The 14232-nt window shown below is 48.0% G+C and overlaps 1 protein-coding gene across 1 annotated transcript in view; it reads left to right on the plus strand.

The window, feature by feature from the left end:
- The window catches only part of LOC135520724 (ephrin-A4-like), a 171055-nt gene that overhangs the window by 139450 nt on the left and 17373 nt on the right, over positions 1-14232 (plus strand). Inside the window, exon 3 of the mRNA XM_064946486.1 lies at positions 4185-4253. Coding sequence (XP_064802558.1) covers positions 4185-4253 — 69 coding nt within the window. The remainder of the gene's footprint in view (positions 1-4184; positions 4254-14232) is intronic.

The raw sequence follows: 14232 nt of genomic DNA on the forward strand, positions 1-14232 counted from the left end.
GTAGCTCTGGGTTGTTTTGCTGCTTATGTTTTTTGTTTGACATTTGTCTCAAGTGTTTTCTAATTGTTTTACATTCATTATCAAACCATTTGTCAGAAACATTTTGATTTTTGCTTCTGATGTTGCATTTCTTTGGTTTTCTCAAATTTGCTTTCGATGCTGCTTTTTGGAATATGCAGTTGATGTTTTGAGTAGCTGAATTGACACCATCTTTATTGTTTTGGTACCGTGAGTTATTGAAAAACTGTATAGAGTTCATTATTTCATTTGAGTTCAATGCTTCAGTGAATCTCTCTGCACTGTTTGGAGCCCATCTGTATGATTGGTTTATGTTGTAGAGTTTATTGGGCTGTTTTTTTGAATGAATATTGCCGGTTAATTTCTTCAGAAACACGTTGATCTGACTGTGATCTGACAAGGGTGTCTGTGGTCTGACAGTGAATGCACTAATGGAAGAGGGGTCAATGTCAGTGATGGCATAATCGACTACACTTGTCCCAAGAGCTGAGCAGTAAGTAAACTGACCTAAAGAGTCCCCTCTGATTCTACCATTAAGCATGTACAGGCCTAAGGCTCGACAGAGATGTACTAACTCCTTTCCATTTTTGTTCAGTATTTGGTCAGGACTGTTTCTATTATTTATAATAGGGCTACTGTATAAGGACGGGTGTCCAAATATGTGATGGTTACCTCCCGCATCAGTGTAGTCAGGCTCAGAACCTGTTCTTGCATTGAAATCTCCACAAAGAAGCACTTTACCCTGTGCCTGAAATGTAATGATTTCTGTCTGGAGATTGTCAAAAAACTGATCATCATAATATGATGAATCTGAAGGAGGAGCATAAGCTGCACATATGTATACATCATTGTCACAATAGATTGTACCTTTGTTAAGTTTTAGCCAAATGTGAGTGGTACCTTTTTTCATTTCATCCAGCGCTAAGTCCCGCTTATGCCAAATGATGATTCCACCTGAGTCTCGGCCCCTTTTAACATGTTTATGTTTGATTGACGGTAGTAAACTTTCTCTATAGCCTGAGGGACACTGAGTATCTATGTCTCCACGACACCATGTTTCCAGTAGGATTATGATGTCCTGTCCCTTGATGTTTTTAAGCAATTCTGGATTTGTTGTTTTATAACCAAAATGTGAAGAGTATAGGCCCTGGATATTCCAAGAGCTGATACTTAATGATCTCATTTATAATAAGTGATATTCATTGGTTTGAGTAAAGTACATCGAAAAAAAACAAATAAAAATAATACTATATATATATATATATATATATATATACATATATATACATATACATATACACATATACATATATACATATATACATATATATATATATATATACACATACACACACATATACATATATATACATACATACATACATACATATACACATACATACATACATACATACATACATACATACACACACACACACACACACACACACACACACGCACACACACCATCACACAGAATTATTATTATAATACCGGTGTCAATAAAATTAAGAATAGTTGTAAACAAATTAATAAGAATGGAATAAGATTGCACATAAAATAAGTACAATGCAATCTGCAACCCTGTGTGTGTGTGTGTGTGTGTGTGTGTGTGTGTGCGCATGCGTGCCCGTGTGTGAATTAAAGGGACTGTCTAGCTCAGTAGTCTGCATATTAGTTGCAGTAGTTGGCGCACCTCTCCTATCTCTGATTGTTCTAGGGGTCTTCTGCCAGAGGTTACCTCAGCATATGTAGGCTGATGATCTGACTGATACAAGGTGTGGACTGCGTCATGTGGTCTACTTCCCTGAAGGGCAGTGTTCTGTCCGACCCTGGAGTAGTGGTCAGAGCTGTGTTGTGATGGGCTGGGTCTAGTAGAGCTGTGTTGTGATGACCTGGGTCTAGTAGAGCTGTGTTGTGATGGGCTGGGTCTAGTAGAGCTATGTTGTGATGGGCCAGGTCTAGTAGAGCTGTGTTGTGATGGGATGGGTCTAGTTGTGCTGTCCTGAGTCTCTGTCCCTCTCTCTCTCTCTCTCTCTGTCCCCCTCTCTCTCTCTCTCCCTGTCCCTCTCTCTCTCTGTCCGTCTCTCAAATTCAAATTCAAACTGCTTTATTGGCATGAAAAACATTGTGTCAATATTGCCAAAGCAACAATGTATACAATATACATTGTAACAAAATTCTAAATGATAGCAAATATAAAATATAAAAGTGTAGTAAATAATAATACAAAATTAAATACAAAAATAATAATAATTACAGTAATAACAATAATAGCAATAACAATTAAGTTACTGCTTACTATGCAGATGTTATTAGTAAAGTAATGTTGTGTATTTTTCTTCTTGGCTTTTGGCTTTTAAATATATAGTTTCGGACTAAGCATTACTCACTCAGTTCCAGGTTGGATGGGGTTTTCAGGTTTCTGTTGTTTTCCAGAGAATTTGCTGTATAGAGAAATAAATCTTGGTAGTTGTGAACCTTCCAGGTGATTCCGTAATTCCGTCCAAAATCAGGTTGTAGGTTTTAAGTTTTGATTTGAAGTGGGGGTTATGTTGTAGAGGGTAGAATCCAGTATGTGTTCCTGACAAAAAATCCAAGTTTATCTAACTCCTAATCTATCTTTTTTAAAGAAAATGCTGAAAAATGCAGGAGCTCATCTGATTGTGACCTCTCTCTCTCTCTCTCTCTCTCTCTCTCTCTCTCTGTGTCTCTGTCTCTCTCTGTCTCTCGCTCTCTGTCCGTCTCTCTCTCTCTGTCCGTCTCTCTCTGTCTGTCTCTCTCTCCCTCCTCTCTGTCCGTCTCTCTCTCTCTGTCCGTCTCTCTCTCTCTCTGTCCGTCTCTCTCTCTCTCTCTGTCCGTCTCTCTCTCTCTCTGTCCGTCTCTCTCTCTCCGTCTCTCTCTCTCTCTGTCCGTCTCGCTCTGTACGTCTCTCTCTCTGTCCGTCTCTCTCTCTCTCTCTCTGTCCGTCTCTCTCTCTCTCTCTGTCTCTCTCTCTGTCAGTCTCTCTCTCTCTCTCTCTGTCCGTCTCTCTCTGTCCGTCTCTCTCTCTCTGTCCGTCTCTCTCTCTCTGTCCGTCTCTCTCTCTGTCCGTCTCTCTCTGTCCGTCTCTCTCTCTGTCCGTCTCTCTCTCTCTGTCCGTCTCTCTGTCCGTCTCTCCCACCCTCTCTGTCCGTCTCTCTCTGTCTCTCTGTCCGTCTCTCTCTCTCTGTCTCTCTGTCCGTCTCTCTCTCTCTCTGTCTCTCTGTCCGTCTCTCTGTCCGTCTCTCTGTCCGTCTCTCTCTCTGTCCGTCTCTCTCTGTCCGTCTCTCTCTGTCCGTCTCTCTCTCTGTCCGTCTCTCTCTCTTGTCCGTCTCTCTCTGTCCGTCTCTCTCTCTGTCCGTCTCTCTCTGTCCGTCTCTCTCTCTGTCCGTCTCTCTCTGTCCGTCTCTCTCTCTGTCCGTCTCTCTCTCTCTGTCCGTCTCTCTCTGTCCGTCTCTCTCTGTCTGTCCGTCTCTCTCTCTCTGTCCGTCTCTCTCTCTGTCCGTCTCTCTCTCTGTCCGTCTCTCTCTCTCTGTCCGTCTCTCTCTCTCTGTCCGTCTCTCTCTCTCTGTCCGTCTCTCTCTCTCTGTCCGTCTCTCTCTCTCTGTCCGTCTCTCTCTCTCTGTCCGTCTCTCTCTCTGTCCGTCTCTCTCTCTCTGTCCGTCTCTCTCTCTGTCTCTCTGTCCGTCTCTCTGTTTCTCCGTCCGTCTCTCTCTCTCTCTCTCTCTCTCTCTGTCCGTCTCTCTCTCTCCGTCTCTCAAATTCAAATTCAAGCTGCTTTATTGGCATGAAAAACATTGTGTCAATATTGCCAAAGCAACAATGTATACATCTCTCTAACAAAATTCTAAATGATAGCAAATATAAAATATAAAAGTGTAGTAAATAATAATACAAAATTAAATACAAAAATAATAATAATTACAGAAATAACAATAATAGCAATAACAATTAAGTTACTGCTTACTATGCAGATGTTATTATTCAGTGTCCCTCAGGCTATGGCAGGAAAATACATATTTGGCTGCAAGAGGAGCCATTGCTCCTTCGCCCATGAGTATTCTTAGTTTTTCCTCTGGGTTCAATTTGTAAAAATTTGGAATATGTTTAGTAATAACTCTCTCTCTCTGTCTCTCTCTCTCCAGCATTGCCTACAGGGGAAAGCTCTCCGCTGCCTTGCATGAAGCTGCGAGTCACAGTGTGCTGTGAGCCCAGTGAGTAAACTCCTCTTTTTCATCTCTCTCTTTCACTCATAGGCTCTTCTGTGTGAAACCAGTATGTAGAGCTCTCTAACGTCTCCCTTCATCTGTTTCCATATTTCCTCTGTCTACCAGAGGTAGCTGGGGACGTTCTGCCCTTCATCTCACCTTTGATGTTCTCCTCCACCTCACCTCTTCCTCCTAGCTCAAATCAAAATGTTTGTGAGGGCATTCTTTTTTCATATCCTTTTCTTTCATCATTCTCCTTCTCCTTTTCTCGCTCCACCATTCTGCTCTCTCTACCTCGTCAGTTTACCCCTACCGGTATGTTCAGTACATGGCTACCTCAGTTACCTCGTACACCTGCACATTGACTCAGTACTGGTACTTCCTGTACTGTATGTTGACATGTTATTTGACTCTTTATTTGTTATTCACTTCGTGTTTCTATTCCTCGTGAATCATTACTATTTATCTTATTGTTAACTCTGCATTAACCTCTAGCGTTGAGCAATCCCGTATCCGGGAGCGTAATCATAGCCTCAAGCTCATTAGCATAACGCAACGTTAACTATTCATGAAAATCGCAAATGAAATAAATATATTGGCTCACAAGCTTAGCCTTTTGTTAACAACACTATCATCTCAGATTTTCAAAATATGCTTTTCAACCACAGCTCCACAAGCATTTGTGTAAGAGTATTGATAGCTAGCATAGCATTAAGCCTAGCATTCAGCAGGCTACATTTTCACAAAAACAAGAAAAGCATTCAAATAAAATAATTTACCTTTGAAGAACTTCGGATGTTTTCAATGAGGAGACTCTCAGTTAGATAGCAAATGTTCAGTTTTTCCAAAAAGATTATTTGTGTAGGAGAAATCGCTCCGTTTTGTTCATCACGTTTGGCTAAGAAAAAAAACTGAAAATTCAGTCATTACAACGCCAAATTTTTTTCAAAATTAACTCCATAATATCGACAGAAACATGGCTAACGTTGTTTAAAATCAATCCTCAAGGTGTTTTTCACATATCTATTCGATGATAAATTATTTGTGGCAGTTGTCTTTCTCCTCTGAACCAAATGAAAAGTGGACGCAGCTGGAGATTGCGCAATAATTTCGACGGAGGACACCAAGTGGACACCTGGTAAATGTAGTCTCTTATGGTCAATTTTCCAATGATATGCCTACAAATACGTCACAATGCTGCAGACACCTTGGGGAAACGACAGAAAGTGTAGGCTCATTCCTGGCGCATTCACAGCCATATAAGGAGACATTGGAACACAGCGCATTCAAAATCTGGGGCATTTCCTGTATGAAATTTCATCTTGGTTTCGCCTGTAGCATTAGTTCTGTGGCACTCACAGATAATATCTTTGCAGTTTTGGAAACGTCAGTGTTTTCTTTCCAAAGCTGTCAATTATATGCATAGTCGAGCATCTTTTCGTTACAAAATATCTTGTTTAAAACGAGAACGTTTTTTTATCCAAAAATTAAAAGAGCGCCCCCTATATCGATGAAGTTAATGGAAAAGGCGCTGGATGTAAGCATTTTACTGTTAGTCCAATAACATTTCATTTGATTCTCTGTATAGCTCTGTAATTGTCCCTCTTCCTCAGGTCCTAACTTCATCACTCCTGTTGACTCCTTTTTATCACAGCAGTATTCTGACCCCTCCCCTTTTTGTCACAGCAGTATTCTGACCCCTCCCCTTTTTGTCACAGCAGTATTCTGACCCCTCCCCTTTTTGTCACAGCAGTATTCTGACCCCTCCCCTTTTTGTCACAGCAGTATTCTGACCCCTCCCCTTTTTGTCACAGCAGTATTCTGACCAACTGATCGATCGACTTGTCCATCTCCAAGGTATTTCTAGTCAATCGCCAAACATTTGTGTAAAAAAGCCAACGATAAAGCCTTGTGTTGCCCTGCGCGCCGGCCGGGTAGGGAAACTGTTACCATTTCATACAAACACTGCCTTCCCGGTGGGCCTGGATAGGAAATCAAGTGAACTATGCCACCGCTGGCCAATCGGATAGCTAAGATAACCGTGTCTGCAGTAACGTAGCAGCATAAAGAAAGCTACAATAAAATGTAATACTGTGAGATTTCAAAACGTTTCAAACCATGACTAGAGAGAGACTGTCAACGCATACAGCAAAGAGAGACTGTCAACGCATACAGCAAAGATATCAGAACATTTAAAACCATGACTAGAGAGAAACTGTCAACGAATACAGCAAAGATATCAGAACATTTAAAACCATGACTAGAGAGAAACTGTCAACGAATACAAGCAAAGATATCAGAACATTTAAAACCATGACTAGAGAGAAACTGTCAACGAATACAGCAAAGATATCAGAACATTTAAAACCATGACTAGAGAGAAACTGTCAACGAATACAAGCAAAGAGCTGCTGTTTTTATGAGTGACTCCATGTTTAAGTTCTTACTCAGCCCTGTCAACACTTTGTATTCAACACTTTGTATTCAACACTTTTTTAAGCCATAAAATGCACTTTCTTCCTATTTCCACTTAGCTCTGCAACAAGCAGTGCATCAGTAATGAATGAGTAGGAAAGTGTATCTACAGGCTTGTTGTTATTAGTGGCTTGGGTCTTTTTTAATATCAAGGAATATTTCACTTTCTCTGTTCATAGGAGTAACAACATGAATTTGTGGATGAGGTGGAAATAATGCGGTGCGACTTGAGTTTCTCCAACAGCTGGAAGAAGGTGTCCCTTTTTGGTCCGTGTCAGTGGAGGAAGGGGAGAGTGGAGGGATGTTGAGAGGTGGACCCTCAGTCTGCTGCTCTCTCCCTCCGCTGAGACTGACCCTCAGTCTGCTGCTCTCTCCCTCCGCTGAGACTGACCCTCAGTCTGCTGCTCTCTCCCGCCGCTGAGACTGACCCTCAGTGTGCTGCTCTCTCCCTCCGCTGAGACTGACCCTCAGTCTGCTGCTCTCTCCCTCCGCTGAGACTGACGCTCAGTCTGCTGCTCTCTCCCTCCGCTGAGACGGACCCTCAGTCTGCTGCTCTCTCCCTCCGCTGGGACTGACCCTCAGTCTGCTGCTCTCTCCCTCCGCTGAGACTGACCCTCAGTCTGCTGCTCTCTCCCTCCGCTGAGACTGACCCTCAGTCTGCTGCTCTCTCCCTCCGCTGAGACTGACCCTCAGTCTGCTGCTCTCTCCCTCCGCTGAGACTGACCCTCAGTCTGCTGCTCTCTCCCTCCGCTGAGACTGACCCTCAGTCTGCTGCTCTCTCCCTCTGCTGAGACTGACCCTCAGTCTGCTGCTCTCTCCCTCCGCTGGGACTGACCCTCAGTCCGCTGCTCTCTCCCTCCGCTGGGACTGACCCTCAGTCTGCTGCTCTCTCCCTCTGCTGAGACTGACGCTCAGTCTGCTGCTCTCTCCCTCCGCTGGGACTGACCCTCAGTCTGCTGCTCTCTCCCTCCGCTGAGACTGACCCTCAGTCTGCTGCTCTCTCCCTCTGCTGAGACTGACCCTCAGTCTGCTGCTCTCTCCCTCCGCTGGGACTGACCCTCAGTCTGCTGCTCTCTCCCTCCGCTGAGACTGACCCTCAGTCTGCTGCTCTCTCCCTCCGCTGGGACTGACCCTCAGTCTGCTGCTCTCTCCCTCCGCTGGGACTGACCCTCAGTCTGCTGCTCTCTCCCTCCGCTGAGACTGACCCTCAGTCTGCTGCTCTCTCCCTCCGCTGGGACTGACCCTCAGTCTGCTGCTCTCTCCCTCCGCTGAGACTGACCCTCAGTCTGCTGCTCTCTCCCTCCGCTGGGACTGACCCTCAGTCTGCTGCTCTCTCCCTCCGCTGAGACTGACCCTCAGTCTGCTGCTCTCTCCCTCCGCTGGGACTGACCCTCAGTCTGCTGCTCTCTCCCTCTGCTGAGACTGACGCTCAGTCTGCTGCTCTCTCCCTCTGCTGAGACTGACGCTCAGTCTGCTGCTCTCTCCTCTGCTGAGACTGACCCCAGTCTGCTGCTCTCTCCTTCCGCTGAGACTGACGCTCAGTCTGCTGCTCTCTCCCTCTGCTGAGACTGATGCTCAGTCTGCTGCTCTCTCCCTCCGCTGAGACTGACGCTCAGTCTGCTGCTCTCTCCCTCTGCTGAGACTGACGCTCAGTCTGCTGCTCTCTCCCTCTGCTGAGACTGACGCTCAGTCTGCTGCTCTCTCCCTCTGCTGAGACTGACCCCAGTCTGCTGCTCTCTCCTTCCGCTGAGACTGACGCTCAGTCTGCTGCTCTCTCCCTCTGCTGAGACTGATGCTCAGTCTGCTGCTCTCTCCCTCCGCTGAGACTGACGCTCAGTCTGCTGCTCTCTCCTTCCGCTGAGACTGACGCTCAGTCTGCTGCTCTCTCCCTCTGCTGAGACTGATGCTCAGTCTGCTGCTCTCTCCTTCCGCTGAGACTGACCCTCAGTCTGCTGCTCTCTCCCTCTGCTGAGACTGACCCCAGTAAAATAAGATCAGCCCAGTAAAATAAAAAGCGAGGCACAGCTGAGTGAGCATACAAGTAACACAACAACAGATCTGTTACCGGTGTGATCATATAGCCTCAAATGTTTTAATATTTTTTTTTAAATGTCCCTAACAACAATGCATTGGCAGGGCAATTCAATCAAAGCCAGTATGTGGTGATAATGTATTGGGCCTCTAGCTTACTGCACAAACCTCACTACTACAGTACTGTTTTTAATTGGTTAATGTTTCAAAGGCTTATATTTTAAGTCATGTTGATAAACAGAGTAGTAGATCTCGGAAGGCAGAGTGATTCTGACTCAAAGGTTGGTGACGGCTTCTCTAGCATCATCGTGTGTGTGTGTGTGTGTGTGTGTGTGTGTGTGTGTGTGTGTGTGCGCGTGCGTCAAAAGAACAGACCTTTTAGTATACATTTGTCATCAGTTCAACAGCAAGCTCTCTTGCTCCTTCTCTTTCCTCTCTCTCACACACACTTTCTCATTCTCTATCTCTTTTCTTTACTCTGCCTCCGTGTCTCTGGTGTGAATTCCCAGAGTTGTTCTAACCCAGGCCCTTCCTACAGTAATGTTAGTCTTCCGGTCCACTGAGCTGCCTGTTCCTATTCCGGTCGGGAATGTTGCCCAGTCACTGTGGGAATGCCTCTACACTCTACAGTTGAAGAGACGTGTGTGTGTGTGTGTGTGTGTGTGTGTGTGTGTGTGTGTGTGTGTGTGTGTGAGACGTCTGTCCCAATTCCCATCACATCCCAGTGGACTGGGCAGGAGGGCTAAATAAATGTCCCAGCCTCGTCTCCACGCTACAGGCAGGGATATCATTAGTTAGGTGTGTGTGTGGGGCGTGCCTGGGTGTGTCTTCTCTTCATAGTGTTTATCATCAGCCCATAACCAGGAGATGTATAATGCTCTATATATTCTCTCTTCTTAAACACTTACTCTATTCCAAAGAGAGAGAGGGGATCATTTCATCTGTCCAAATAACTAGAATCAACGTTTGATGTGTGAAGTTGTAATGATCCCGTGGTTGTTCATTAACAACACTGATAGTGTTTCTGTGGGGAACAGCAGCAGTAGTGTTGACCTTCTGACTGTTTCCTTCCATTGCTGATGTTTTTCACACTGACTGAAAATATACTACGTTTTTCTTATACTGTACAGGATATTTACCCAAATGGACATTATTTTCAGTCTCTGTTCCTCTCTTTCTTTTTCTCGTTCATTCTCTCTCTTCCTCTCTGTTCTCTCATCCTGTTCTCCGAGTGAAGCTAATCCGGACTACATTTCAAGAGCCCTCTTCTGTCTTTTTCCTCCCTCCCTCTTTTTAGTCTTCTGTCATTCCTGAAGTGGCACTAATCTCCCCCTCTCCCTGTCTCTTCTCCTCGTTCCCCCTCCCTCCGTTTATGATCTGTCGACTGGAGCAAAACTAATCTAGGCTTCATCCACTACCATGTCTTTCTCTCTCTCTCCTTCCATCCCCATGTTTCCCACCCTCTCTTTCTCCTTCCATCCCCATGTTTCCCACCCTCTCTTTCTCCTTCCATCCCCATGTTTCCCACCCTCTCTCCCTCATTCCATCCCCATGTTTCCCACCCTCTCTCTCTCCTTCCATCCCCATGTTTCCCACCCTCTCTCCCTCATTCCATCCCCATGTTTCCCACTCTCTCTCTCTCCTTCCATCCCCATGTTTCCCATCCTCTCTCTCTCCTTCCATCCCCATGTTTCCCACCCTCTCTCTCTCCTTCCATCCCCATGTTTCCCATCCTCTCTCTCTCCTTCCATCCCCATGTTTCCCACCCTCTCTCTCTCCTTCCATCCCAATGTTTCCCGCCCTCTCTCTCTCCTTCCATCCCCATGTTTCCCGCCCTCTCTCTCTCCTTCCATCCCAATGTTTCCCGCCCTCTCTCTCTCCTTCCATCCCAATGTTTCCTGCCCTCTCTCTCTCCTTCCATCCCCATGTTTCCCACCCTCTCTTTCTCCTTCCATCCCCATGTTTCCAGCCCTCTCTCTCCTTCCATCCTCCTTCCATCCCCATGTTTCCCACCCTCTCTCTCCCTCCTTCCATCCCCATGTTTCCAGCCCTCTCTCTCCTTCCATCCTCCTTCCATCCCCATGTTTCCCACCCTCTCTCTCCCTCCTTCCATCCCCATGTTTCCAGCCCTCTCTCTCTCCTTCCATCCCCATGTTTCCCACCCTCTCTCTCCCTCCTTCCATCCCCATGTTTCCAGCCCTCTCTCTCCTTCCATCCTCCTTCCATCCCCATGTTTCCCACCCTCTCTCTCCCTCCTTCCATCCCCATGTTTCCAGCCCTCTCTCTCCTTCCATCCTCCTTCCATCCCCATGTTTCCCACCCTCTCTCTCCCTCCTTCCATCCCCATGTTTCCAGCCCTCTCTCACCTCTTCCATCCCCATGTTTCCCACCCTCTCTCTCTCCTTCCATCCCCATGTTTCCCACCCTCTCTCTCCCTCCTTCCATCCCCATGTTTCCAGCCCTCTCTCTCCTTCCATCCTCCTTCCATCCCCATGTTTCCCACCCTCTATCTCCCTCCTTCCATCCCTATGTTTCCAGCCCTCTCTCACCTCTTCCATCCCCATGTTTCCCACCCTCTCTCTCTCCTTCCATCCCAATGTTTCCCGCCCTCTCTCTCTCCTTCCATCCCCATGTTTCCCGCCCTCTCTCTCTCCTTCCATCCCAATGTTTCCCGCCCTCTCTCTCTCCTTCCATCCCCATGTTTCCCACCCTCTCTTTCTCCTTCCATCCCCATGTTTCCAGCCCTCTCTCTCCTTCCATCCTCCTTCCATCCCCATGTTTCCCACCCTCTCTCCCTCCTTCCATCCCCATGTTTCCAGCCCTCTCTCTCCTTCCATCCTCCTTCCATCCCCATGTTTCCCACCCTCTCTCTCCCTCCTTCCATCCCCATGTTTCCAGCCCTCTCTCTCCTTCCATCCTCCTTCCATCCCCATGTTTCCCACCCTCTCTCTCCTTCCATCCCCATGTTTCCCACCCTCTCTCTCTCCTTCCATCCCCATGTTTCCAGCCCTCTCTCTCCTTCCATCCCCATGTTTCCCACCCTCTCTCCCTCATTCCATCCCCATGTTTCCCACCCTCTCTCTCCTTCCATCCCCATGTTTCCCACCCTCTCTCTCTCCTTCCATCCCCATGTTTCCCACCCTCTCTCTCTCCTTCCATCCCCATGTTTCCCATCCTCTCTCTCTCCTTCCATCCCCATGTTTCCCACCCTCTCTCTCTCCTTCCATCCCCATGTTTCCCATCCTCTCTCTCTCCTTCCATCCCCATGTTTCCCACCCTCTCTCTCTCCTTCCATCCCAATGTTTCCCGCCCTCTCTCTCTCCTTCCATCCCCATGTTTCCCGCCCTCTCTCTCTCCTTCCATCCCCATGTTTCCCGCCCTCTCTCTCTCCTTCCATCCCAATGTTTCCCGCCCTCTCTCTCTCCTTCCATCCCCATGTTTCCAGCCCTCTCTCTCTCCTTCCATCCCCATGTTTCCAGCCCTCTCTCTCTCCTTCCATCCCCATGTTTCCAGCCCTCTCTCTCTCCTTCCATCCCCATGTTTCCAGCCCTCTCTCTCTCCTTCCATCCCCATGTTTCCAGCCCTCTCTCTCCCTCCTTCCATACCCATGTTTCCAGCCCTCTCTCTCCTTCCATCCTCCTTCCATCCCCATGTTTCCCACCCTCTCTCTCCTTCCATCCCCATGTTTCCCACCCTCTCTCTCTCCTTCCATCCCAATGTTTCCAGCCCTCTCTCTCCTTCCATCCCCATGTTTCCCGCCCTCTCTCTCTCCTTCCATCCCCATGTTTCCCACCCTCTCTCTCTCCTTCCATCCCCATGTTTCCAGCCCTCTCTCTCTCCTTCCATCCCCATGTTTCCAGCCCTCTCTCACCTCTTCCATCCCCATGTTTCCAGCCCTCTCTCTCCTTCCATCCCCATGTTTCCAGCCCTCTCTCTCCTTCCATCCCCATGTTTCCCACCCTCTCTCTCCTTCCATCCCCATGTTTCCAGCCCTCTCTCTCTCCTTCCATCCCCATGTTTCCAGCCCTCTCTCTCTCCTTCCATCCCCATGTTTCCCGCCCTCTCTCTCCTTCCATCCCCATGTTTCCCGCCCTCTCTCTCCTTCCATCCCCATGTTTCCCGCCCTCTCTCTCTCCTTCCATCCCCATGTTTCCCGCCCTCTCTCTCCTTCCATCCCCATGTTTCCCGCCCTCTCTCTCTCCTTCCATCCCCATGTTTCCCGCCCTCTCTCTCTCCTTCCATCCCCATGTTTCCAGCCCTCTCTCTCCTTCCATCCCCATGTTTCCCACCCTCTCTCCCTCATTCCATCCCCATGTTTCCCACCCTCTCTCTCTCCTTCCATCCCCATGTTTCCCATCCTCTCTCTCTCCTTCCATCCCCATGTTTCCCACCCTCTCTCTCTCCTTCCATCCCCATGTTTCCCATCCTCTCTCTCTCCTTCCATCCCCATGTTTCCCATCCTCTCTCTCTCCTTCCATCCCCATGTTTCCCACCCTCTCTCTCTCCTTCCATCCCCATGTTTCCCACCCTCTCTCTCTCCTTCCATCCCCATGTTTCCCATCCTCTCTCTCTCCTTCCATCCCCATGTTTCCCACCCTCTCTCTCTCCTTCCATCCCCATGTTTCCCATCCTCTCTCTCTCCTTCCATCCCCATGTTTCCCATCCTCTCTCTCTCCTTCCATCCCCATGTTTCCCATCCTCTCTCTCTCCTTCCATCCCCATGTTTCCCATCCTCTCTCTCTCCTTCCATCCCCATGTTTCCCACCCTCTCTCTCTCCTTCCATCCCAATGTTTCCCGCCCTCTCTCTCTCCTTCCATCCCCATGTTTCCCGCCCCCTCTCTCTCCTTCCATCCCAATGTTTCCCGCCCTCTCTCTCTCCTTCCATCCCCATGTTTCCAGCCCTCTCTCTCTCCTTCCATCCCCATGTTTCCAGCCCTCTCTCTCCTTCCATCCTCCTTCCATCCCCATGTTTCCCCCCTTCCATCCCCATCCTTCCATCCCCATGTTTCCAGCCCTCTCTCTCCTTCCATCCTCCTTCCATCCCCATGTTTCCCACCCTCTCTCTCCCTCCTTCCATCCCCATGTTTCCAGCCCTCTCTCTCCTTCCATCCCCGTGTTTCCCGCCCTCTCTCTCTCCTTCCATCCCCATGTTTCCAGCCCTCTCTCACCTCTTCCATCCCCATGTTTCCAGCCCTCTCTCTCCTTCCATCCCCATGTTTCCAGCCCTCTCTCTCCTTCCATCCCCATGTTTCCAGCCCTCTCTCTCCTTCCATCCTCCTTCCATCCCCATGTTTCCCACCCTCTCTCTCCCTCCTTCCATCCCCATGTTTCCAGCCCTCTCTCTCCTTCCATCCCCGTGTTTCCCGCCCTCTCTCTCTCCTTCCATCCCCATGTTTCCAGCCCTCTCTCACCTCTTCCATCCCCATGTTTCCAGCCCTCTCTCTCCTTCCATCCCCATGTTTCCAGCCCTCTCTCTCC

This window comes from Oncorhynchus masou, chromosome 29 (assembly GCF_036934945.1).
Source record: "Oncorhynchus masou masou isolate Uvic2021 chromosome 29, UVic_Omas_1.1, whole genome shotgun sequence".
Classification (NCBI taxonomy): domain Eukaryota; kingdom Metazoa; phylum Chordata; class Actinopteri; order Salmoniformes; family Salmonidae; genus Oncorhynchus; species Oncorhynchus masou.